General features: G+C 44.3%; 1 protein-coding gene across 9 annotated transcripts in view; it reads left to right on the top strand.

Moving 5' to 3' along the window:
• LOC138642798 (ethanolaminephosphotransferase 1-like) overlaps positions 1-27345 on the top strand; it is a 127304-nt gene that overhangs the window by 22809 nt on the left and 77150 nt on the right. For 7 of the 9 annotated variants that reach the window (XM_069731303.1, XM_069731302.1, XM_069731304.1 and 4 more), the window contains one exon: positions 21182-21250. In XM_069731303.1, the coding sequence (XP_069587404.1) occupies positions 21182-21250 (69 nt within the window). Of the gene's footprint in view, positions 1-20020; positions 20636-21181; positions 21251-27345 lie in introns of those variants that run through there. The other 2 variants (XM_069731298.1, XM_069731305.1) reach the window with 2 other exon arrangements.

Genomic DNA, 27345 nt, shown 5'->3' with positions numbered 1-27345 from the left:
TTACCAAGTGCCTGCTCAGAGCAGGCGCTTGGTAAGGCTGCAGTGCTCTGAGACAGATCAGTGATCTGACAGAGTGCTGTGCAAACTGTCAGATCAGCGATCTGTGATGTCCCCCCGGGACAAAGTAAAAAAGTAAAAAAATTTTTTTCCAAATGTGTAAAAAAAATTACAAATCCTAAATAATGAAAAAAAAAAAAATATATTATTCCCATCAATACATTTCTTTATATAAATAAAAAAAAACAATAAAAGTACACATATTTAGTATTGCCGTGTCCGTAACGACCCGACCTATAAAACTGGCCCACTAGTTAACCCCTTCAGTAAACACCGTAAGAAAAAAAAAAAACGAGGCAAAAGACAACGCTTTATTATCATACTGCCGAACAAAAAGTAGAATAACACGCGATAAAAAAGACAGATATAAATAACCATGGTACTGCTGAAAACGTCATCTTGTCCCACAAAAAACGAGCCGCCATACAGCATCATAAGCAAAAAAATAAAAAAGTTATAGTCCTCAGAATAAAGCGATGAAAAAATAATTATTTTTTCTATAAAATAGTTTTTATCGTATAAAAGCGCCAAAACATAAAAAATGATATAAATGAGGTATCGCTGTAATCGTACTGACCCGAAGAATAAAACTGCTTCATCAATTTTACCAAACGCGGAAAGGTATAAATGCCTCCCCCAAAAGAAATTCATGAATAGCTGGTTTTTGGTCACTCTGCCTCACAAAAATCGGAATAAAAAGAGATCAAAAAATGTCACGTGCCCGAAAATGTTACCAATAAAAACGTCAACTCGTCCCGCAAAAAACAAGACCTCACATGACTCTGTGGACCAAAATATGGAAAAATTATAGCTCTCAAAATCAAACCCCCCTTCATCACCCCTTTAGTTAGGGAAAAATTAAAAAAATGTATTTATTTCCATTTTCCCGTTAGGGCTAGGGTTAGGGTTAGGTTAGGGCTAGGGTTAGGGCTAGGGTTGGGGCTAGGGTTAAAGGGAAGGTGCCACTAGTTTTCTTGTATTTTTTTTTTTTGTGAAATTAAGCTTAAAATACTAATTAAAATGTATTAATGCAATGTTTGCACTGTTTGCAAACATTTCTATATGAAAAATATTATATCTTTTTCTACAAATATACATATTTACCACTAGGGGAAGCATTTTCCGTTTTAGACCTCAAGCAGCTATAGTAAGATTTAGCAGCAGCAAAATTGGGGCAGTAACTGCTGACATTACCATTTCCCTCCCCTTTTGGGTGGTCTAATATCCCTGGGGCAGAATGAAAAGCAGCATCACAGGGCAGCGCCATTTTGTGTGTGACTGCCCTGTGATCTGCTATCACCAACAGTTACTGCATCAGAGTCAGAGCTTGTTTACAGAGGAGCAGAACACAGTGGGCTCAGCAGCATCTGGACCCAAGAAGAGTGAAGACATCTGGTGTGCATGGAGCAGCATTAGGAGCTGTCTGGGCCTCATCCCTCAAGAAGATAAGAAGGAGCTCCAGGTCTGCAGTGAATAACCAGGCATTATGGAGGGAGGGGAGAGATACATTGTATGGCTAAGAGTGACTGATGGGAGAGAAAGAGGCATGAAGTATGATGAGTGAGACACATATGGAGTGTGATGGGGAGATACACATTGAGGCTGTGTGCAGGATTTTTCGCATTTTTTGGCGTTTGTTCGCTATAAAAATGCGATAAAAACAATTTAAAAATGCATACATATGCATCCCATCATTTATAATGCATTCCGCAATTTTTGTGCATATGTTGCGTTTTTTCTGGGGAAAAAACGCATCGCAGTAAAAAACGCAACAGGTTCTTCGCATGTTGTGTCTCCCCCTTTGATGTGGGCTCCGGCGCCGAGCCCACATCAAAGTCACGACATGTCGGCTGTTTTATACAGCTGACATGTGCGCGCAATAGCGGCAGGTGAAATCGCAATTCACCCGCCGTTATTAACCTGTTAAATGCCGCTGACAGCGGCACTTAATCGGTGCTTCCAGCCGCGCGGCCAGAAATGAGCGCATCGTCCACCCCCGTCACGTGATCAGGGGTTGGCGATGCGTCAGGATGGTAACCATAGAGGTCCTTGAGACCTCTATGTTTACTGATGCCGGCCTGCTGTGAGCGCCACCCTGTGGTCGGCACTCATAGCAAGCCTGTAATTCAGCTATGGAGCAGCAATCTGACGATCGCTGCTATGTAGCTGAGCCGATCGAGTTGTGCCAGCTTCTAGCCTCCCATGGAGGCTATTGAAGCATGGCAAATGTAAAAAAAAATGTTTTTAAAAATATGAAAAAAAAAAAAAAAAAATTAAAGCTTCAATCACCCCCTTTTGCCCCATCAAAAATAAAACAATAAAAAAATCAAACCTACACATATTTAGTATTGCCGCGTTCAGAATCGCCCGATCTGTCAATAAAAAAAAGCATTAACCTGATCGCTAAACAGCGTAGCGACAAAAAAATTTGAAACGCCAAAATTACATTTTCTTGGTCGCCGTGACATTGCATTAAAATGCAATAACGGGCGATCAAAAGGACGTATCTGCACAAAAGTGGTATCATTAACCAGGGTAACATTAACCGGGTAACCAGGGTAAACATCGGGTTACTAATAAGCGCAGGGCCGCGCTTAGTAACCCGATATTTACCCTGGTTACCAGTGAACACATCGCTGGATCGGCGTCACACACGCCGATCCAGCGATGACAGCGGGTGATCAGCGACCAAAAAAAGGTCCTGATCATTCCCCAGCGACCAACGATCTCCCAGCAGGGGCCTGATCGTTGGTCGCTGTCACGCTTAACGATTTCGTCAACGATATCGTTGCTACGTCACAAAAAGCAACGATATCGTTAACGAAATCGTTATGTGTGAAGGTACCTTAAAGTCTCTCTCCCCTCCATCCATAATGCCTGGCTATTCTCTGCATACCTAGATCTCCTTCTTATCTTCTTGAGGGATGAGTGACAGCTCCACTCTGATAATGCTGCTCCCACACTGTGCCTCCTTGATGTCTTTGCAGTCTCTGATAGTCTGCCTGCAGCGCCCGGGCTTTTCTCACGCATTTTACTCCTCTCAATCTAGGATCTGTTCTGAAGCAGTAATGCTTCTGTTAGCAGACCCTAATGACAGGAGACAAATCGACAGAGGAGGGCTCTATGAATATGGCAGACGAACACTGAAAATGCAATGAAATCTTGGTTATAACAGCATGTTATGCTACATTACATTGATTTATTAACCCCTTTCTGACCTTGGACGGGATAGTACGTCCGAGGTCAGATCCCCCTCTTTGATGAGGCTCCGGCGGTGAGCCCGCATCAAAGCCGGGACATGTCAGTTGTTTTGAACAGCTGACATGTGCCCGCAATAGCGGCGGGTGAAATCGCGATTCAACCGTTCCTCTGTATGTGTTTTCCATCCGGCGGAAACAGCTGTTTTGACGGATCCTGCAAAAAACAGATGAAACGTGTGGCCATCCGGCGCTAATTCAACTCAATGAGAAAATAATGGATCCGGCGGGAAAAAACAGATCCGGTGGAAAAAAACTGATCTGGCAGAAAAAAAAGGAACTTGTGGAAAAAAACGGATCTGGCGGGAAAAAAACGGATCCGGCGGAAAAAAACTGATCTGGCAGAAAAAAAGGAACTTGTGGAAAAAAAACGGATCCGGCGGAAAAAAACGGATCAGGCGGGAAAAAAAGGATCCAATGAAAAAAAACTGATCTGGCAGAAAAAAAAGGAAATTGTGGAAAAAACCAGATCCGGCGGAAAAACGGATCAGACGGGAAAAAAAGGATCCGATGGAAAAAAACTGATCTGGCAGAAAAAAAAGGAAATTGTGGAAAAAAACGGATTCGGTGGGAAAAAACGGAACTGGCAGATAAAAAATAGGAACTTGTGGAAAAACCGGATCCGGCGGGAAAAACAGGATCCGGCGAGAAAAAACGGATCAGGCGTGAAAAAAGGATCCGATGGAAAAAAACTGATCTGGCAGAAAAAAAAGGAAATTGTGGAAAAAAACGGATCCGGCGGGAAAAAACGGATCAGGCGGGAAAAAAAGGATCCGATGGAAAAAAACTGATCTGGCAGAAAAAAAAAGGAAATTGTGGAAAAAAACAGATCTAGCGGGAAAAAAACGGATCCGGCGAGAAAAAACGGATCAGGTGGGAAAAAACGGATCCGATGGAAAAAAAACCTGATCTGGCAGAAAAAAAAGGAAATTTTGGAAAAAACCGGATCCGGCGGGAAAAACCGGATCCGGCAGGAAAAAAGTGGATCCGGCAGGAATTAATGGATCCGGCAGGAAAAAATGGATCCGGTGGGGAAAAACGGATGCAGTGGAAAAAACGGATCCGGCGGAAAAAAATTGGATCCGGTGGAGAAAAATCGGATCCGGCAGGGAAAAAAACGGATCCGGCGGGAAAAAATGGATCCGGTGGAAAAAACGGATCTGGCGGAAAAAACGGATTCTGCAAATGTGCTCGCAGGATGCTTTTTTCCCCCATAAACTTGTATTAGCGACGGATCGTGACGGATGGCCACACGTCGCGTCCGTCGTGCAACGGATCTGTCGTCAAGTGAACTTTTTTTGTTCAGCGCGTCTGCCAGTTTCTACCGCGCATGCACTGCCAAAACTCCGCCCCCTCCTTCCAGACTTCAGAATGGGCAGTGGAAGTGTTGAAAAACTGCATCCGCTGCCCACGTCGGGCACAAATTTCACAACGTGTGTCGGTACGTCGGCCCGACGCATAGCGACGGACTCGTACCGACGCAAGTGTGAAAGAGGCCTTCATGAGGGTTGAATTAAAAAAAAACAAAAACGCGTGGGCGCCCGTGCAATTTTTTGCGCCAGAGGGGGAAAGCCGACGGCCGGGGGCCAATATCTGTAGCCTGCTATGAATATCAGCCCGCAGCTGTCGGCATAGCCTTTACTGGCTATTAAAATAGGGGGACCCCCCCAAAAAAATTGCGTGGGGTCCCCCTATATTTTATAGCCAGAAAGGCTACGCAGACAGCTGCGGGCTGATATTCATAACCTAGAGAGGGGCCATGGATATTGCCCCTCCCCCGGGCTACAAATACCAGTCCGCAGCCGCCCCAGAAATGGCGCATCTGTAAGATGCGCCAATTCCGGCACTTAGCCCCTCTCTTCCCACTCCCGTGTAGCGGTGGGATATGGGGTAATAAGGGGTTAATTGCTATTGTAAGGTGACATTAAGCCGGGTTAATAACGGAGAGGCGTCAATAAGACGCCTATCCGTTATTAATCCAATAGTAAGAAAGGGTTATAAAAAACACGCACACATTAGGAAAAAAGTATTTTAATATTCTTCATTTCACCATACTTACCATACTTCAGCGCCTGCAAAAAAAGTAAACTAATAAACCGTATACTCCGTCTGACGCAGTCCAATTAATAACGAGTGTCCCACGACGATCTCCCCTATAGAACAGTGACATCGGGTGATGTCACTGCTCTATAGGACCCTCAGTGACACACTGACAGGAGACAATGGCTACTGCAGTGCATCACTGAGAGGTTACCTTAGGACAAAGTCTCACTTTATGGCAATTGCTGCCTGGGAAAATTTCTCATACAGCAATGGCATAAAGTGAGACTAGGGACTTTTTTTTTACAGCGGCGGAGGAATACAGTGGTGGAAGGATACCTTCCTGCCGTCATTGTGTTCCTGGAGCCCCTGGAGAGCAGTCGCATTATCTGATGCTGCTGCTCTCCACAGGAGATCGTTGTGGAACATTCGTGGATTTCTGCGGACAGGGAGTATATTGGTTGTTTGTTTTTTTCATATTTTTTTACAGATGACACTGGCTTCGGGGAACAAAATGACAAGTAATGGTGAGTATGAAATCTATGTTTAATGTACTGTATGTCTATATGTATGTAATGTATGAATGTATTGTATGTAGCATGTATGTAGCATGTATGTAGCATGCATATAGCATGTATGTAGCATGTATGTAGGTAGCATGCATGTAGCATGCATGTATGTAGCATGTATGTAGCATGCATGTATGTAGCATGTATGGAGCATGTATGGAGTATTTATGTAGCATGTATGTAGCATGCATGTAGCATGCATGTATGTAGCATGCATGTATGTAGCATGCATGTATGTAGCATGCATGTAGCATGCATGTGGCATGCATGTATGTAGCATGTATGTAGCATGCATGTATGTAGCATGTATGTAGCATGTATGTAGCATGCATGTAGCATGCATGTATGTAGCATGCATGTAGCATGTATGCAGCATGTATGTAGCATGTATGTAGCATGTATGTAGCATGTATGTAGCATGCATGTAGCATGTATGCAGCATGTATGTAGCATGTATGTATGGAGTATATATGGAGTATGTATGGAGTATTTTTTTTTTTTTTCATTCAACACAGCCGGATGATGGGACTATTACTGTCTCATAATTGGCTAATGTGTCAATCACTGTCATTGTAGCAGGCATCATCCGATGGGACTTGTAGTCCCATCAGACGATGCTTGCACACACGCATAGAGACCCCCCCACGCCACACAGAGCCCCCACGCCGCACATAGACCCCCCACGTCGCACAGAGACCCCCCACGGCGCACAGAGATCCCCCACGCCGCACAGAGACCCCCCCACGCCGCACAGAGACCCCCCCACGCCGCAGAGGCCCCCCACGCCGCACAGAGACCCCCCACGCCGCACAGAGACCCCCCACGCCGCACAGACCCCCCACGCCGCACAGAGACCCCCCCACGCCGCACAGAGACCCCCCACGCCACACAGAGACCCACCCCATGCCGCACAGAGACCCCCCACGCCGCACAGAGACCCCCCCACGCCGCACAGAGACCCCCCCACGCCGCACAGAGAGGGAGAGCGACACAGGGGGAGAGTGCAGTTTACCGGAGATCACTGGGACTGTGTGCAAGTGGGGAGGCGGAGACAGAGCAGAAGCACACATGGCAGCGTGTGAGAGCAGAGGATGTCTGCCCAGAACCTGCAGTGCCTGGAGTACAGAGGAACAGTCAGTGCTTCTGTCCTGCGATAGAGAGTAAGTGGAGCTCAACAAATAGCACTGGACTATAATAAAATGGCAGCTAGTCACACCTACAGCAGTGAGTTGTGCAGCACACAGAGGCGTGCCCAGCTCACTGGTAATGCTGCTGCAATGTTAGAGATAGGGTCCGAGCCGGTCTATTATCTCCTATGTCCATGGGGTGCCATAATCTGACACTGATAGTGACGTGCTACTGCTGCAAAACCAAGATGTCAGCCCCCAGTGCATTCTTTCTACTCATATAACACACAAAATCTGTTTTACATGCATTCAAATCTGGGTTATAACAGCATGTTATGCTACATTACATTGATTAATTAATTATCTACAAACGCGGTACCTTCCCTTTAAAGGGACACTGTCACCTGGATTTGGAGGGAACAATCTTCAGCCATGGAGGCGGGGTTTTTGATTCACCCTTTCCTTACCCGCTGGCTGCAATATTGGATTGAAGTTCATTCTCTGTCCTCCATAGTACACGCCTGCGCAAGGCAAGATTGCCTTGTGCAGGCATGTACTACGGAGGACGGAGAATGAACTTCAATCCAATATTGCAGCCAGCATGCAGCCAGCGGGTAAGGAAAGGGTGAATCAAAAACCCCGCCTCCATGGCTGAAGATTGTTCCCTCCAAATCCAGGTGACAGTGTCCCTTTAAGGCTACAGTTAGGGTTGGGGCTAAAGTTAGGGTTGGGGCTAAAATTACGGTTAGGGTTTAGATTACATTTACGGTTGGGAATAGGGTTGGGATTAGGGTTAGGGGTGTGTCAGGGTTAGAGGTGTGGTTAGGGTTACTGTTGGGATTAGGGTTAGGGGTGTGTTTGGATTAGGGTTTTAGTTATAATTGGGGGGTTTCCACTGTTTAGGCACATCAGGGGCTCTCCAAACGCGACATGGCGTCCGATCTCAATTCCAGCCAATTCTGCGTTGAAAAAGTAAAACAGTGCTCCTTCCCTTCCGAGCTCTCCCGTATGCCCAAACAGGGGTTTACCTCAAGATATGGGGTATCAGCGTACTCAGGACAAATAGGACAACAATTTTTGGGGTCCAAATTCTCCTGTTACCCTTGGGAAAATACAAAACTGGGGCTAAAAAATAATTTTTGTGGGAAAAAAAAAAGATTTTTTATTTTCATGGCTCTGTGTTATAAACTGTAGTGAAACACTTGGGGGCTCAAAGTTCTCACAACACATCTAGATAAGTTCCTTGGGGGGTCTAGTTTCCAATATGGGGTCACTTGTGGGGGGTTTCTACTGTTTAGGTACATTAGGGGCTCTGCAAACGCAATGTGACGCCTGCAGACCATCCCATCTAAGTCTGCATTCCAAATGGCGCTCCTTCCCTTCCGAGCCCTTCCATGCGCACAAACAGTGGTTCCCCCCACATATGGGGTATCAGCACACTCAGGACAAATTGGACAACAAATTTTGGGGTCCAATTTCTTCTGTTACCCTCGGGAAAATACAAAACTGGGGGCTAAAAAATAATTTTGTGGGAAAAAAATTTTGTTTCATTTTTACGGCTCTGCATTATAAACTTCTGTGAAGCCCTTGGTGGGTCAAAGCGCTCACCACACATCTAGATAAGTTCCTTAGGGGGTCTACTTTCCAAAATGGTGTCACTTGTGGGGGTTTCTACTGTTTAGGTACATTAGGGGCTCTGCAAACGCAATGTGACACCTGCAGATCATTCCATCTAAGTCTGCATTCCAAATGGCGCTCCTTCCCTTCCGAGCCCTTCCATGCGCACAAACAGTGGTTCCCCCCCCCCACATATGGGCTATCAGCACACTCAGGACAAATTGGACAGCAAATTTTGGGGTCCAATTTCTCCTGTTACCCACGGGAAAATACAAAACTGGGGGCTAAAAAATAATTTTGTGGGAAAAAAATTTTGTTTTATTTTTACGGCTCTGCATTATAAACTTCTGTGAAGCCCTTGGTGGGTCAAAGCGCTCACCACACATTTAGATAAGTTCCTTAGGGTGTCTACTTTCCAAAATGGTGTCACTTGTGGGGGGTTTCAATGCTTCAGCACATCAGTGGCTCTCCAAACGCAACATGGCATCCCAACTCAATTCCTGTCAATTTTGCATTGAAAAGTCAAACAGCGCTCCTTCCCTTCCGAGCTCTCCCATGCGCCCAAACAGTGGTTTACCCCCACATATGGGGTATCAGCGTACTCAGGACAAATTGTACAACAACTTTTGTGGTCCAATTTCTTCTCGTACCCTTGGGAAAATAAAAAATTGGGGGCGAAAAGAAAATTTTTGTGAAAAAATATGATTTTTTATTTTTACGGTTCTGCATGATAAACTTCTGTGAAGCACTTGGTGGGTCAAAGTGCTCACCACACCTCTAGATAAGTTCCTTAGGGGGTCTACTTTCCAAAATGGTGTCACTTGTGGGGGTTTCAATGTTTAGGCACATCAGTGGCTCTCCAAACGCAACATGGCGTCCCATTTCAATTCCTGTCAATTTTGCATTGAAAAGTCAAACGGCGCTCCTTCCCTTCCGAGCTCTCCCATGCACCCAAACAGTGGTTTACCCCCACATATGGGGTATCAGCGTACTCAGGACAAATTGTACAACAACGTTTGGGGTCCAATTTCTTCTCTTACCCTTGGGAAAATAAAAAATTGGGGGCAAAAATATAATTTTTGTGAAAAAATATGATTTTTTATTTTTACGGTTCTGCATTATAAACTTCTGTAAAGCACTTGGTGGGTCAAAGTACTCACCACACCTCTAGATAAGTTCCTTAGGGGGTCTACTGTTGTGAATTCCGGTCTTGGGCTCCCTCCGGTGGTTGTTGATGGTAATGCAGTTATTCCTGAGCAGCAGTCTTGGACAGGTGTTTCTGCTAATTGCAATTCTGACTGGGGTATTTAGCTTTGCAGGACTCATTAGTCCTTGTCAGTAGTCAATGTTCCTTTGGAAGTGTTGGTCCGCTGCCTGGCCTCTCCTGCTTGCTGCCAATTCAGCAAAGATAAGTGTTTGCTTCATTTTTTTAGACACACTGCTGTGTGATTATTTTCTGTGCTGATCTTGTTTCTATTTTGTTCCTGCTAGACTGTGCCTGATGTTTTTCTCAGTCTAGTTGGATTCGCTGGAGTCGCAGATATACTCTCCACATCATTAGTTAGGTGGTGGAGTTTTTGTATTTTTCTGCTGTGGATATTTTGTAGTGTTTTATGCTGACCGCATAGTATCCTGGTCTATCCTTTCCTATCTAGGTAGAAGTGGCCTCCTTTGCTTATCCCTGTCTTCTGTCTGCGTGTGTCTTTTCCTCTCCTACTCACAGTCATTTGTGGGGGGCTACCTATCCTTTGGGGGTCTACTCTGAGGCAAGAGAGTTTTCCTATTTCCATCTTTAGGGATATTTAGTTCTCCGGCTGTGTCGAGGTGTCTAGGTCTGGTTAGGCACACCCCACGGCTACTTATAGTTGCGGTGATAGGATCAGGGTTTGCAGTCAGTAAAGTTACCACTGCTCCAGCGAAGGTCATTTCATGCTGCTCCAAGGCAACCTGATCAGAACAGTCTACTTTCCAAAATGGTGTCACTTGTGGGAGGTTTAAATGTTTAGGCACATCAGGGGCTCTCCAAACGCAACATGGTGTCCCATCTCGATTCCTGTCAATTTTGCATTGAAAAGTCAAATGGCAATCCTTCGCTTCCGAGCTCTGTCATGCGCCCAAACAGTGGTTTACCCCCACATATGGGGTATCGGTGTACTCAGGACAAATTGAACAACAACTTTTGGGGTCCATTTTCTCCTGTTACCTTTGGTAAAATAAAACAAATTGGAGCTGAATTAAATTTTTTGTGAAAAAAAGTTAAATGTTCATTTCTATTTAAACATTCCAAAAATTCATGTGAAGCAACAGAAGGGTTAATAAACTTCTTGAATATGGTTTTGAGCACCTTGAGGGGTGCAGTTTTTAGAATGGTATCACACTTGGGTATTTTCTATCATATAGACCCCTCAAAATGACTTCAAATGAGATGTGGTCCCTAAAAAAAAAATGGTGTTGTAAAAATGAGAAATTGCTGGTCAACTTTTAACCCTTATAACTCCCTAACAAAAAAAAATGGTTCCAAAATTGTGCTGATGTAAAGTAGACATGTGGGAAATGTTACTTATTAAGTATTTTGTGTGACATATCTCTGTGATTTAATTGCATAAAAATTCAAAGTTGGAAAATTGCGTTATAACCTCATAAAGGGACAGAATTGTAAAAATTGGCCCAGTCATTAACGTGCAAACCACCCTTGGGGGTAAAGGGGTTAAGAAAACAGTAATCTACATCTCAGAAAAAAATGCTTCACCTTACAAAACAGTTTTTATTGAACTAAATAATTTCACATGCAAAATAGAAACCAAAATATTAGCAGAAATTAAACATGCTTGACATTAGACTGTTGTTGATACGATTTTTCTGGGTCATCCCTATATAACATCCTACAGTAATTTGGCATCAAGTCATTCCAAAAACCCTGGTAGCGGTGTTCCATCACTTTAATGTCCTGGTGAAACCTCTTGCCTTGTTCATAGCTTACATCCCCAAGATTTTGAGGGAAGAAATCTAAATGTGAATGCAAAAAGTGCATTTTCAGAGACATGCGACATCCAAGACACTGGTATGCATTTAGCAGTTCCTCAACATCTTCAACATATTCTGGAGATTTTTGTTTTCCTAAGAAGTTTTCACAGATCCACTTGAAGCTTTTCCAAGATCTCAATCCCTTATCATTTAGAGTTCCTTCAAACACATAATCTCTCGAGTCATAAGTTCTCTGATCTGAGGACCAACAAACCCTCTACCTTCACGCATTCCACAGTCTCGTCAGTAATCATGTCTGGCATTATCAAGTCTTTGTGTACCACAGTCCCGGCTGCCCAGTGTCAATCAAGAATTCTGTCTCTTTCCCTCCCGGCATTGTTATGGTGGTCATCAAGGCAAGACCAGGTCCGGAGGAGACAAAAACAGGGCTCAAACCTGTCACTGGGTTGCAGTTTCCTAGTCTGAAGGTGAAGGAGGTGGAAAATTGGCCTGCTTAGTCTTAGGGTTTTTGCAGTGGTTGGTGTAGTGTCCATTTTCTCCACAATTCCTTAAGTCCCTTACTACTGTACGTCTCTACTATTTTCCTTGTGCTCCAGCATACATGACAGGTCGTCTTATTGTTCTAGTTTGTTCAACTCCTTTAGCAACCTTCAGGAGGTCTGTGGATCTACATTTCTCCATTCAGGTCTGGCTGTCTGTACTGCGTCTCATAAGCCTTTGATCATACCGTCAATAAATGCATTTACCAATATTTTAACATCAAGTGGGTTTACTGGACTGTACCCCATGTCTGCCCATTTCAGCTGTAACCGTCCAAAGTACATCTCTACATTCTCTCCTTTTGTCACATCTGTAAAAGTCTTAATTTGCGTCCTAGTACGTCACCTGCTTTTGTGCTCACCAAACTCTCTAGGTCTGCCCAGGTGCACTTATACGTCTGTCATATTGTCTTTATTTGTCTGTAAAATGGGAAAGGTTGGTTCTCAAGGTCAGCCAATTGCTTTAGCGTAGCTAGCTAGTCAGAGGGCCTCCAGGGATAATACTCCTGTATCTGTCTTACCCTACCTGATGTGGTTGGTTCTCAGGTAGTGGGTCTGGTGGTGGGGGTGATTGGATGATTAGTGGGTGGGACATGCTGTTCTACAGCTTCCTTTCCAAAAGGATTACTGTCAGCTTACTCCCAAAAAGTCAATGTCCCCACTACCCACTAACCACACTCCTGTGACAGCGTCTTATGTCACTACATGTGATGTTGTCTGGAAAGGATTCAGTGCAATTCACTTAGGTCGGGTTGCAGCACAGATCATACATGCATTTCTCCAATCTGGGTTTGTCTGGCCACAGTGTTTACAAGTCCATCTGTCTTGTCTGGGTCTCCGGTTATACAAAGGTATGATAGTAATGTGTCGGTCATAGTCGGACTTTTGAGCATCAAAACATTCATAATACACCTTACTTCCGTACTGCTGCACTTTCGCAGACACCGTTTATTCACTTGCTATTTTCCTCCCTTGTCTGTGCCTTTTTTCTACATCCAAACATCCACACACTGGCATTTTTGCCTTTTTTTCCAGTATTGGTCCTACATCTTTCACTGACTGCACACAGAACAAGTTGCCCATGGCTTCAACTTATTCTTCACACAGCTCACCTTTATTCTGCAAATGCCCTTTTTAGTGTGCCTTTCCTTATATGGGCGGCCACAGGTGACAAGTCAGAGCAAGTGTCGAGACTTAGCATGAAGGCTTTCCACCTCTCACCCAGTAGACCTAAAGGATGTAATGGGAATGCTAAACCACCTCTAACCAATAACAATAACCAGCTGACTGTAGCAAGAAGGCCCCGATGTGTTAGGCCTCTCACCTACTACATCAGCAGTGCAGTTGGGTACCTCCTCCGTTGAACCTCAATTTGCTATATATCAATCACTCAACTTGAAGCAGGTGAATCTTTTTACCAATCTTTCAATCACACTGATAACCAAACAATCTTTCTCAAATTTCCTCTAAAATAGGCACCATATTTTACTTTCAATCTCCCAGCGCATACTACACCAAGGACAGAATATTCAGAGAATCTTGAGCACAGCTACATGCCCCCCTTCCTCTGGCACTCAGCAAAGATAAGGACTCACAGCATCAATCCACACAGGAGAAAGCAATCGCGCTGCTGCCCCTCCCATCAGAATTTTAGAAATGTAGTGTCTTTCACACAGAAACAGAATGCAGCAGTTCTCAGACTTAATTCATTTCTACAATACCTTCATCCTCTTGGAGTCAAAAACAGTTTTGCTATACAGGCAGATCACTGCACAACTTGAATAAGCTGATTCTGACTGCGTCCAGCCAAAACACATATAGAAACCTATCCAATGTCAAACCATATATAACACGGGTTTCACTGAATCTCACATGTAAATTAAATGTACATTAAAAATATCCACAACTCATCAATCCTGGACCCTCAGCAACAATTAGATAAATAATGATACTTATGTGATCATTCATTCATACGTGCATGGAGTGCCCCCAGACGCAGGGCCGCGGGTTACTCGGTACCGGTCCTCTCTGTCTCAGTTTTTGTGTTGTCACGGTGGCTAGACCCGGTCCGTGACCCTGCTAAGGGGCGTCCAATAAAAGGGGTGATGAAAGTCGGCTAAAGTTTCGTGACGCCACCTGTGGTATTCAGTCAGGTCGACCGACGCTGCTTGGGGTCCACTGGGGTGATGTGATGGCAGCTAGATGGTATACCTTCCCACAGGTGAAGTATATCCCCAGGGCTTCCCAGTAATGTAGGTGGCGATGGTGTGGGGTGCAGTCAATAACGAGGACACAGGGTTGCAGTCTCTTTACCTTTTACTGAAGACTTCGGGATCCGCAATCCAGAGCACTGTCAACTGGGCTGTCTGAGACCGGCCGGTCCGAAGGCACATCCAGAGTTCCCTTTGCAGGTGGAAATCAGTGCCTACCACTAGCGCCTGTGTGTTGTAGTCCTTCCCTGCGGAGCATTCGGGATAGTCTTCACATCTTTTGTTCTCGTTCTTTCTCTTTCTCTCTCTCTCCGTCCCCCAAGTTTATCTGGATAGGACGCACCCGTTTGACGGGAAGGCTCGGAGCTATTCTGGGACCCTAGAGACGCCCCTCTCCACGCTTGCCCCCTATGTCTGCTTAGGTGATGTATGGTAGACAGCCGACCTATAATCAACTGCCCTGCGGTATTTGAAGTAAGGCATAAAGTCAATTACTTCCTCGGTGTTCCGGTCACCGGCTACGCGCCTCAGTAGGATGTTGCCGTTCTCGGGGCACGGCTCCTACTGGCTCTCCTTTGTGCTCTGATCTCGTTTCTCACTTTCCACAATATCCTTCTCTTCGTGTCCTTTCTTAGGATACCGCCGCAAGGTAGTGCAGGCGCGGTTCCGTTGCTTTCTATTCGTTCTGCTAGGCCCCTATCAGGAGCCCACCCCTGACAGGTCCTCCCTGGACTCTCCCAGGCTGCGTTCTGAACTAACTTCCTATCCGACCCCTAGTTTTACCAGTGTGAGCAGTGGCCTAATACATAGTGCCTTTTGCTCCCCCTAGTGGCCGGAGTGTGAAGTGTAATGTGGGCTTGTGATACCTGGTCAGGTGAACTCCTTTAGTGCAATCAGACATAACATCACCCTCCTTTGCGGCAGAGCGACATTACTGCAACGACCAGGACTCTGGGGCGCTGCAATAACATTAAGGGATTGTTTGTTTTTTTCCTTCACTTTTAAGTTGATTTTTACAAGAAAAAAATCCCTTACACTCACTCACCTCTCATCACATTCAGATGTTCACATAGACATACATACAAGGTTCAAGCAGCCTGCCTATTTTGCACTTTGGAATTAACACAACTTATAAAAAAAACTGCAGCAATGTCCACTGACACTCTGAAAGCACTTAAGGCCAAACAACAAAAACCACGGCCCTGTACAACATACAGCCTTATATAATGTACTGCCAATCCAAAATGACCAAAACAACAACACTGCACAGAGTCTATCCCAGCTCTGTACTACACAATACACAACCAGTTAGTATATTGACAGATAACAGTACAGATAACAATTATCATCTTATTACTCTATTATTCAACTCTCATACGGACATAAACAGAAAAAAACACAAAACTCACTGGTGATGTAGGTTCTTTGAACCGTGTTCGCAGCCTTTACCCAGAGATATGCGGAGACCCAGAAGAGATTGCAAGTGCAAAACAAATTGTAAGAATAAAATTTCTCACCTTGCTGCAGCTGGGTTTTGCATGTCCAATATCCCAGGAAGCTCCCACATACGGATTCCGAATAGGCTGCTTACTACGGCCCCCGTTCGGGCACCAAAACTGTTGTGGCTGTTTGCATTCTGACCCAAAGTCAGACATGCCAGATCACCAGTGAGGCCAAATCAGGAGGTTACGCCCGTAATTTAAAAGCGCGCTTGGAGAAAAAGGACACCGCACACACGTTCTGTGAGCAAAGTCACTTTTATCTGATGTAATGCAGCAAGAGGCAGTATTTTATACCATTTACAACAAATGTAACTCATGTAGCCCCCACCATTACCCAGGGTCATACTTTATTTACCACGCACCCAGAACTTGTGGCTGACTATTGAAAACATACATGATAAGAAGTATAAAATCCTTGAAGAGGAGCCTACCAGACTACTGCATCATGACTAAACACATTCTAGCAATTAAAGGCAAAAGACAATTAAAGGCAAAACATTAACCCTTCTATATCAGAGTGTTTTTTTACATTTGGCTATTAAAGGAGGATATCTGTTTGTGCAGGTAACTATTACTGTGCAGAATTATTAAGCAACTTAATAAAAACCAAATATATTCCCATCTCACTTGTTTATTTTCACCAGGTAAACCAATATAACTGCACAAAATTTAGATATAAACATTTCTGACATGCAAAAACAAAACCCCAAAAAATTAATGACCAATATAGCCACCTTTCTTTATGATGACACTCAACAGCCTTCCATCCATAGATTCTGTCAGTTGCTTGATCTGTTTACGATCAACATTGCGTGCAGCAGCCACCACAGCCTCCCAGACACTGTTCCGATAGGTGTACTGTTTTCCCTCCCTGTAGATCTCACATTTCATGAGGGATCACAGGTTCTCTATGGGGTTCAGATCAGGTGAACAAGGAGGCATGTCATTATTTTTCTTCTTTGAGACCTTTACTGGCCAGCCACACTGTGGAGTAGTTGGAGGCAATTGATGGAGCATTGTCCTGCATGAAAATCATGTTTTTCTTGAACGATACCGACTTCTTCCTGTACCACTGCTTGAAGAAGTTGTCTTCCAGAAACTGGCAGTGGGTCTGGGAGTTGAGCTTCACTCCATCCTCAACCCGAAAAGGTCTCACAAGTTCATCTTGGATGATACCAGCCCATACCAGTACCCCACCTCCACCTTGCTGGCATCTCAGTCGGAGTGGAGCTCTCTGCCCTTCACTGATCCAGCTTCTGGCCCATCAAGACTCACTCTCATTTCATCAGTCCATAAAACCTTTGAAAAGTCAGTCTTAAGATATTTCTTGGCCCAGTCTTGACGTTTTATCTTATGTTTCTTGTTCAAAGGTGGTTGTTTTTCAGCCTTCCTTACCTTGGCCATGTCTTTGAGTATTGCACACCTTGTGCTTTTTGTTACTCCAGTAACGTTGCAGCTCTGAAATATGGCAAAACTGGTGGCAAATGGTATCTTGGCCACGCTTGATTTTCCTCAATTCATGGGCAGTTATTTTGCGCCTTTTTTGCCCAACACGCTTCTTGGGACCCTGTTGGCTATTTGCCATGAAATGCTTGATTGTTCGGTGATCACGCTTCAAAAGTTTGGCAATTTCAAGACTGCTGCATCCCTCTGCAAGCCATCTCACAATTTTGGACTTTTCAGAGCCTGTCAAATCTCTCTTCTGACCCATTTTGCCAAAGGAAAGGAAGTTGCCTAATAATTAAGCACACCTTATATAGGGTTTTGATGTCATTAGACAACACCCCTCCTCATTACAGAGATGCACATCACCTGATTTACTTAATTGGTAGTTGTCTCTCAAGCCTGAACAGCTTGGAGTAGGACAACATGTATAAAAAGTATCATGTGATCAAAATACAACTTGCCTAATAATTCTGCACACAGTGTAATTAAATCATCTGATTCTGATTGCCCACTGTTTTTTGTTTTTTTTTTAATAAAAAGGGCTGCCACTGACAGACAATAGGTACACTTTAACCAAAGTATTGTTAATTATTTTTTTTATGGCCCAAACCTAATAAGCACCTATTGGGTTAAACTTTTCACTACAATCTTGGATAAAATCCTGGAAGGAGATAGTTTTGATACATCACTGTCATTGCGATCATACAATAGTGTCTGTTATGCTATGCATGATTGTATTGCATAGAGACCGAATCTGGTTTATATACAGGTGTTTCTCAAATCATTAGAATATCATCAAAAAGTTAATTTATTTCAGTTCTTCAATACAAAAAGTGAAACTCATATATTATATAGAGTCATTACAAACAGAGTGATCTATTTCAAGTGTTTATTTCAGTTAATCTTGATGATTATGGCTTACAGCCAATGAAAACCTAAAAGTCATTATCTCAGTAAATTAGAATACTTTATATCATCAGCTTGAAAAATGATTTTAAATTCCGAAATGTTGGCTTGCTGAAATGTACAGTGGGTACTGAAAGTATGCAGATCCTTTTAAACTTTTCACTCTTTATTTCATTGCAGCCATTTGGTAAATTCTAAAAAGTTATTTTTTTTTTTCACATTAATGTACACTCTGCAGCCCATCTTGAATGAAAAAAAGAAATGTAGAATTTTTTGCAAATTTATTATAAGAGAAAAACTGAAATATCACATGGTTATAAGTATTCAGACCCTTTGCTCAGACACTCATATTTAAGTCACATGCTGTCCATTTCCTTGTGATCCTCCTTGAGATGATTCTACTCCTTCATTGGTGTCCAGCTGTGATTAATTAAACTGATAGGACTTGATTTGGAAAGGCACACACCTGTCTTTATTAGACCTCACAGCTCACAGTACATGTCAGATCAAATAAGAATCATGAGGTCAAAGGAACTGGCCAAGGAGCTCAGAGACAGAATTATGGCAAGGCACAGATTTGGCCAAGGTTACAACAGAATTTCTGCAGTGCTTAAGGTTCCTAAAAGCACAGTGGCCTCCATAAGCCTTAAATGGAAGAAGTATGGGACCACCAGAAGTCTTCCTAGACCTGGCCGTTCAGCCAAACTGATCAATCATGGGAGAAGAGCCTTGGTGAGAGGTAAAGAAGAACCCCAAGATCACTGTGGCTGAGCTCCAGAGATGCAGTAGGGAGATAGGAGAAAGTTCCACAAAGTCAACCATCACTGCAGCCCTCCAACAGTTAGACCTATATGGCAGAGTGGCCCGACGGAAGCCTCTCCTTAGTGTAAGACATATAAAAGCCTGCATAGAGTTTGCTAAAAAAACACAAGAAGGACTCCCAAGCTATGAGAAATAAGATTCTCTGGTTTGATGAGACGAAGATAGACTTTTTTTGGTGATAATTCAAAGCGGAATGTGTGGAGAAAACCAGGCAGTGCTCATCACCTGCCCAATACGACCCCAACAGTGAAACATGGTAGTGGCAGCATCATGCTATGGGGTGTTTTTCAGCTGCAGGGACAGGATGACTTGTTGCCATTGAAGGAAACATGAATGCAGCCAAGTACAGAGATATCCTGGATGAAAACCTCTTCCAGAGTGCTCTGGACCTCAGAATTGGCCGAAGGTTCACCTTCCAACAAGAAAATTACCCTAAGCACACAGCTAAAATAAAGGAGTGGCTTCAGAACAACTTGGTGACCATTCTTGGCTGGCCCAGCCAGAGCCCTGACCTAAACCCAATTGAGCATCTCTGGAGAGATCTGAAAATGGCTGTCCACCAACGTTCACCATACAACCTGACAGAACTCGAGAGGATCTGCAAGGAAGAGGATTCCCAAATCCAGGTGTTAAAACTTGTTGCATCATTCCCAAGAAGACTCATGGCTGTACTAGCTCAAAAGGGTGGTTCTACTTAATACTGAGCAAAGGGTCTAAATACTTATGACCATGTGATATTTCAGATTTTCTTTTTTAATAAATATGCAAAAATGTATACATTTCTGTTTTTTTAATCTAGATGGGGAGCAGAGTGTACATTAATGAGAAAGAAATGAACTTTTTTGAATTTACCAAATGGCTGCAATGAAACAAAGAGTGAAAAATGTAAAGGGGGTCTGAATACTTTCCGTACCCACTGTATGTTCAGTAAATGCACTCAATACTTGGTCGGGGCTCCTTTTGCACCAATTTCTGCATCAATGCGGTGTGGCATGGAGGTGATCAGCCTGTGGCACTGCTGAGGGGTTATGGAAGCCCTGGTGGCTTTTATAGCAGCCTTCAGCTCATCTGCATTGTTGAGTCTGGTGTCTCTCATCTTCCTCTTGAGAATACCCCATAGATTATCTACGGGGTGAAGGTCAGGCGAGTTTGCTGGCCAATCAAGCATAGTGATACTGTTGTTTTTAAACCAGGTATTGGTACTTTTGACAGTGTGGACAAGTGCCAAGTCCTGCTGGAGAATGAAATTTAGATCTCCAAAAAGCTTGTTAGCAGAGGGAAGCATGAAGTGCTCTGAAATTTCCTTGTAGACGTCTACGCTGACTTTGGTCTTGATAAAACACAGTGGAACTACACCAGCAGATGACATGGCTCAACAAACCATCATTGATTGTGGAAACTTCACAATAGACCTCAAGCAGCTTGGATTGTGTGCCTCTCCACTCTTACTCCAGATTCTGGGACCTTGATTTCCAAATGAAATGCAAAATTTACTTTCATCTGAAACAACACCTTGGACCACTGAGCAACAGTCCACTTCTTTTTCTCCTTGGCCCAGGTAAGACACTTCTGGCATTGTCTATTGGTCATGAGTGGCTCGACACAAGGAATGTGACACTTGTAGCCCATGTCCTGTATACATCTGTGTGTGGTGGCTTGAAGCAATGACTCCAGCAGCAGTCCACTCCTTGTGAATCTCCCCCAAATTTTTGAATGGCCTTTTCTTAAAAATCCATTAATATGCTTGGATACAGCACTCTGTGAACAGCCAGCTTCTTTAGCAATGACCTTTTGTGGCTTACCCTCCTTGTGGAGTGTGTCAGTGACTGCCTTCTGGACATCTATCAAGTCAGCAGTCTTTCTCATGATTGTGGAGCCTACTGAAACAGACTAAGGGACCTTTTTAAATGTTTAGGAAGCCTGAAATAAATTAACTTTTTAATGATATTCTAATTTTGTGAGAAGCACCTTTGTTTTTATATTCTTCTCTATGTAACAGCACCTTTACAATTACATAGAATATTTAAAAAAAGCTCTAAAGTTCTTATTATTTCATGACATATGGAATCTGATAGTTGTTTGTTTGTTTGTTTGTTTTTTTCAGTATAGTGCAGTGGATACAAATCCTTTATCTGTATATGTCATGCAACATGTATGGAACAAAGTTGTACAGGTAAGATTCATTTACCTTGTTCTTTGCTTCTGCATTTCATTATGTATCTTTTGTCTCTAGACTTTTAGCGTTAAAGGCCCCGTCACACATAGCGAGATCGCTAGCGAGATCGCTGCTGAGTCACAAGTTTTGTGACGCAACAGCGATCTCAGTAGCGATCTCGCTATGTGTGACACGTACCAGCGATCAGGCCCCTGCTGTGAGATCGCTGGTCGTGTCGGAATGGCCTGGGCCATTTTTTGATCGTTGAGGTCCCGCTGACATCGCTGAATCGGCGTGTGTGACGCCGATTCAGCGATGTCTTCGCTGGTAACCAGGGTAAACATCGGGTAACTAAGCGCAGGGCCGAGCTCAGTAACCCGATGTTTACCCTGGTTACCATCGTTAAAGTAAAAAAAAAAAAACACTACATACTTACCTATCGCTGTCTGTCCTCGGCGCTCTGCTTCTCTGGTCTGGCTGTAGTAAAAATTAGTACTTAGATAAACAGGCGGTGTAGCTTGCTTCATGGGTGGGGTACTCTGCTGAGTAGCACAAAATGCTACTAGGCCCAAAAGGATTTCCTGGGCTAGATGCAGTTAAAAAATAGTACTTAGGTAAACAGGTGGTGTAGCTTGCTTCATGGGTGGGGTACTCTGCTGAGTAGCAGAAATTGCTACTAGGCCCAAAAGGATTTCCTGGACTAGCTGCCGTTAAAAAATGGTACTTAGGTAAACAGGCGGTGTAGCTTGCTTAATAGGTGGGGTACTCTGCTGAGCAGCACAAAATGCTACTAGGCCCAAAAGGATTTCCTGGACCAGATGCCGTTAAAAAATAGTACTTAGATAAACAGTCGGTGTAGCTTGCTTCATGAGTGGGGTACTCTGCTGAGTAGCACAAAATACTACTAGGCCCAAAAGGATTTCCTGGGCTAGATGCAGTTAAAAATTAGTACTTAGATAAACAGGCGGTGTAGCTTACTTCATGGGTGGGGTACTCTGTTGAGTAGCAGAAATTGCTACTAGGCCCAAAAGGATTTCCTGGGTCAGATGCCGTTAAAAAATAGTACTTTGGCAAACAGGCGGTGTAGCTTGCTTCATGGGTGAGGTACTCTGCTAAGTAGCAGAAATTGCTACTAGGCCCAAAAGGATTTCCTGGGCTAGATGCCATTAAAAATAGTACTTAGGTAAACAGGCGGTATAGCTTGCTTCATGGGTGGGGTACTCTGCTGAGTAGCACAAAATGTTACTAGGCACAAAAGGATTTCCTGGGCTAGATGCAGTTTAAAATTAGTAATTAGATAAACAGGCGGTGTAGTTTGATTCATGGGTGGGGTACTCTGCTGAGTAACACAAAATGCTACTAGGCCCAAAAGGATTTCCTGGGCTAGATGCAGTTAAAAATTATTACTTAGATAAACAGGCGGTGGGTGGGTGGTCTACTCTGCTGGCTAGCAGACACTGAAGCTTTGGAGCAGAAGTCTGAATCCCAGGCCATAGTATGAGTAAACAACTCTGCAGACGATCCCACCCACCTGGAATTGACGATGGCAACGCCATGTAAAACACAGCAACAGGACTTAATAAAGAGTCTCCATTTTTTCAAAAATTTGGCCACAGACACCACTTAAGTGGAATCAATTTCGCCAGAGTTTTTTAAAACAGTTTTTCAAAAATCATCAAGCTTTTAGTCTCCTCAGGATGACACAGGGGTAGAAAAGTCCTTGCGGATCCAGGATTTGTTCATCTTGATGAACGTTAGTCTGTCTACATTGTCACTGGACAGCCGCGTGCGCTTATCTGTCAGCACACCACCAGCAGCGCTGAACACACGTTCAGAGACAACGCTGGCTGCGGGGCACGACAAGATCTCCAAGGCGTGAGTGGCGAGCTCAGGCCATTTTTCAAGATTGGAAGCCCAAAATGAGCAAGGGTCCAGTTCCACAGTCATCGATGTTAACTTGGAGATACTCTTGTACCATCCTCTCTAGGCATTGGCTGTGCGTCAGACTTCTTGTCTCCTGTGGCCTTGCAAAGGAGGGTCTAAAAAAATCTTGAAACGATTGGAAAAAATTGCTGTTACCACCAGATACGATGTTACTGTTACGGTTTGAGTGATGACTCGGTAGTCCCACGGTTGGCAAGTTAGAACTCAGAGATTCACTACGTGCACCACTGGTGTTTTGTGGAAAAGCAGATGTAAGATTCTGTAACAATCTCTGCTGATGCTCCTGCATGCGTGAATCCCTTTCTATGGCAGGAATTATTTAGCCAAATTTACTTTTGTACCGGGGATCTAAGAGTGTGGCAACCCAGTAGTCGGCATTACTTCGGATTCTGACAATCCGAGGGTCATGTTGCAGGTAGTGCAGCAAGAAGGCGCTCATGTGTCTTGCGCATCCAGGAGGACCAAGTCCTTGTTGTCTTGGTGGCGGCGAGGTGAGAATCATGCTTCCTTTCTCTGCCCTCTCCCCCCAACCTCGCACAACAGAAATTTGATCAAGGTCTCCCTCATCTGATGAGTCTTCCATGCTCAGCGCCAGTTTGTCCTCCACTTCTTTCTCGCCTCCTGCACCTTCCTCAACAGTTTGGCTGCTACCATGCGCCCTCGGTAATCCCTCTCCCCCAGCCTCCAATGCCAGCCGCCTTGGTGCTGCTGACCGTCTGGACCTTGGAGATATTATCCCTTCCACATACGACTCCTCCTGTTCCTCCTCCTCCTCTTGTTCCACCACCTGAAGAAGGGCCGCACCCAGGTTTGCAGCATTGTCGCACATGGCCTTCCCTGGCTGCAGGTTGAGTGGAGACAACCATTGATGGAACTCGGTCTCCAGAGCTGACAACAACTCCTCAGCTGTGTGACTTACATTTCCCAGACGCTTCAATGTAAACACCGCCTGATGCCGTTGAGCCCTGGTGACAGCATAGTAAGGAGGTGTGCAGCATTTCTGTAGCCAACAGCTTGTAGATGGTGAAATTCAAGCTCTTAGCTTTGTCATGGCTAGGAGGAAATGGTCTTTAATTTGTCCACATCTGAGGGACTGAGGGCTGGCTGCCGTGCTTAGATGGAGTTGAGTAGGGTGTCCCCGGCAAACTGCTGGTATGTGAGGAAGGTGCAGGCAGAGATGTTATGTTGCCTTGATCAAAATGTGGTCTCGATGTCGGAGAGCGCTCAACACCAGCAGGTGTTTCCACTTGCAAATGTCCTGACGACCTGCCAATCACACTGACAGTTGCGGGTAAAGAGGTGGAAGGTCTGCGTCAAAAACCATGTGCGACTGCTGTCCCCACAATCACAGAGGATGAAGAGGACGCAGATGCACTTGATGGGGCAGACGGTGGTTGACCCGGCCCACTTGGCCGCATTGTAGCACAGTGAGCTTCCCACTGCAACATATGCATCATATCCATGTGACGGTTCATGCATGAAGTACTCAAGCTAGTAATTTTTTGGCCTCTACCGAGATTTTGGTGACAAATCTTACAGACAACATTAGTTGGGTCATCCTTTGCGATGTCAAAAAATGCCCAGGCCATGCAAGGCTTAGAGCCCGTGCGACCTGAGGAGCCACCACGACTTCTTCTCAAAGGCACAGTTGGGGTTGAGGATGCAGTTGTTGACGTGCTTCCACTACTCCGTCTCTGTCCAGGAAGGCGCAACCTAACCTCGTTGTCAGACTCGTCACTAGCATCCTCCTCCACCTCCTCTGCAGACCTTATGGACTGGCGGACTGTGGGTTGACAGTAAGTGGGGTCTCCAACCTCGTCATCATCATCCTGTGTGTTCTCACACCCATCGTCCTCAGAGCCAACCTCTTCCTGCCCTGACCGAAAAGTCAAGTTTTCATTTCAATCAGGTGTCTCAGTCTCATCATCATCTTCCTCATTGTCTCCACCAACAGGAGAGACAGTTTGGGAACAAGGGTCTACATTATGCTCAGTACATTCATCTGGGCCTGGATCCGACTCACAAAGATTCTGGGCATCAGTGCAGATCATTTCCTCGTCTGGATTCACAGAGGCTCTGGAGCAGACTTCTGATTCCCAGGCTATAGTATGAGTAATATATAACAACTCTCAGGAATAAACATGGGTTCCCTATAAATCCAATTACTGTCTAATTGACTGAAAATCTAAACCCATATGTAAAAGGACTAATAAATGTATACTCCTATACTACTATTAAACACAAAAAAAATGGAGTTCTATACACATAGAAATGTAAAAATTGCATAAACTTTATTCAAAGATACAAAATACATAATAATAGACATTAAACAATAAAAAAGACGAATACCCTAGTAAGGATATATGTAAGACCTCGGCACAACTTTAATGTATTTGATAATACTCACACCAAACCCTGTAATATACTCTGCTCTATAAAAGCCGTATAACATCCAGTTAGTACCTAGCAACAAATATGTATGCAGATCGCTGGATATGCATGTGCATATGTATGCTCTAATACTGTGTCCTAGTGAACAGCATACATAGAAAGAAAAAAGATAGAGCACAATTACTGAGTAGAATATACGGTTGTCTTACCCATGGTGGAGGGAAATAAGGTGCCGAGGTGCCAGGTCGACCCCCCTGACGCGCGTTTCGCGTTTGCTTGTTCACAAGAGGGAATATGTAAGACCTCGGCACAACTTTACAATATTCCCTCTTGTGAACAAGCAAACGCGAAACGCGCGTCAGGGGGGTCGACCTGGCACCTCGGCACCTTATTTCCCTCCACCATGGGTAAGACAACCGTATATTCTACTCAGTAATTGTGCTCTATCTTTTTTCTTTCTATGTATGCTGTTCACTAGGACACAGTATTAGAGCATACATATGCACATGCATATCCAGCGATCTGCATACATATTTGTTGCTAGGTACTAACTGGATGTTATACGGCTTTTATAGAGCAGAGTATATTACAGGGTTTGGTGTGAGTATTATCAAATACATTAAAGTTGTGCCGAGGTCTTACATATATCCTTACTAGGGTATTCGTCTTTTTTATTGTTTAATGTCTATTATTATGTATTTTGTATCTTTGAATAAAGTTTATGCAATTTTTACATTTCTATGTGTATAGAACTCCATTTTTTGTGTTATATAGTATGAGTAAACAGCTCTGCAGACTCAACCATCTGTGTTACCCCATACTCAGACGGGTGGCTGGAGGCTTGGGAGCTGTGAGGAAGCAAGTGCGATTGGGGTGACAACTCTGAGGACTGGAGTAGTTGTGATGTTGAAGTTGACATGGAGGAGAGCGCACTTGAATGAGCACTTTGTCATGATCCAGTTCTGAGATTATGCTCAGCTCTCTTGTCTCTGGACTGGTCATGTGGGAATTAATCCTCTCTGCCTCACTCTGGAGCTGGCTGAGCTATTTAAGTCCTCTGCAGCCATTGGGCCAGTGTCAGCTATAGTTCATGCTGCACGGTTTGAGCTCCTGACCTGATCCCTGTTATTGTGTTCCTGTTTGCCTCTGACTGCCTGCACCCGTTTATGACTTGTTCTGACCTCTGGTCTGTACCCCGACTCCGTCTTATGTCTCACGTTTTGGTTACCACGTTCCCGGTAGGTTCTGACGTCTTGCTTGTCCCCGACGATTCTCTGCTCGCCCCTTCTGTACCGCGCTGCTATCTCCGTGTATGACCTTGGCTTGTTTCATGTCCCTTTCATTACCTGTGACACCTCTGTTGTTGCTCAGTGTTGCTGTGCTGTGTGTGCAGCCTCCTTTCCTTATCCAGCACCCCCTGGTGGAGATTGCTCTATACTGCACTGCAGCAGCACATTACACACTTGATATCCGTTTAAGCACCTGTTGTTTTTGTGCCTCATCTGGAATTTTTGGCGATGCTCGTAGCTATGGTCGTAAGAAAGGGATCGTATCAGATTGTCCACGAAAAGAAGAAGACATCTTACTTTGGCTGGAAGATGGTCTTTCTTCTGCAGATTTTACTGTTGCTTTACCACCTACCCCACGAACACAACCTTTTTCTCCCTTTCCAACAAGCCTATTCCCCTTTCCACCAGTAGCAGGCCTTTTGCCACTCATTTTGGTGCCTAACTAATTGGCAACTCTGTATCTGTAGTTGTTGGCACAAAACCCGATGG

Source organism: Ranitomeya imitator, chromosome 6 (genome assembly GCF_032444005.1).
Source record: "Ranitomeya imitator isolate aRanImi1 chromosome 6, aRanImi1.pri, whole genome shotgun sequence".
Classification (NCBI taxonomy): domain Eukaryota; kingdom Metazoa; phylum Chordata; class Amphibia; order Anura; family Dendrobatidae; genus Ranitomeya; species Ranitomeya imitator.
This window is presented reverse-complemented; position numbering and strand designations above follow the sequence as displayed.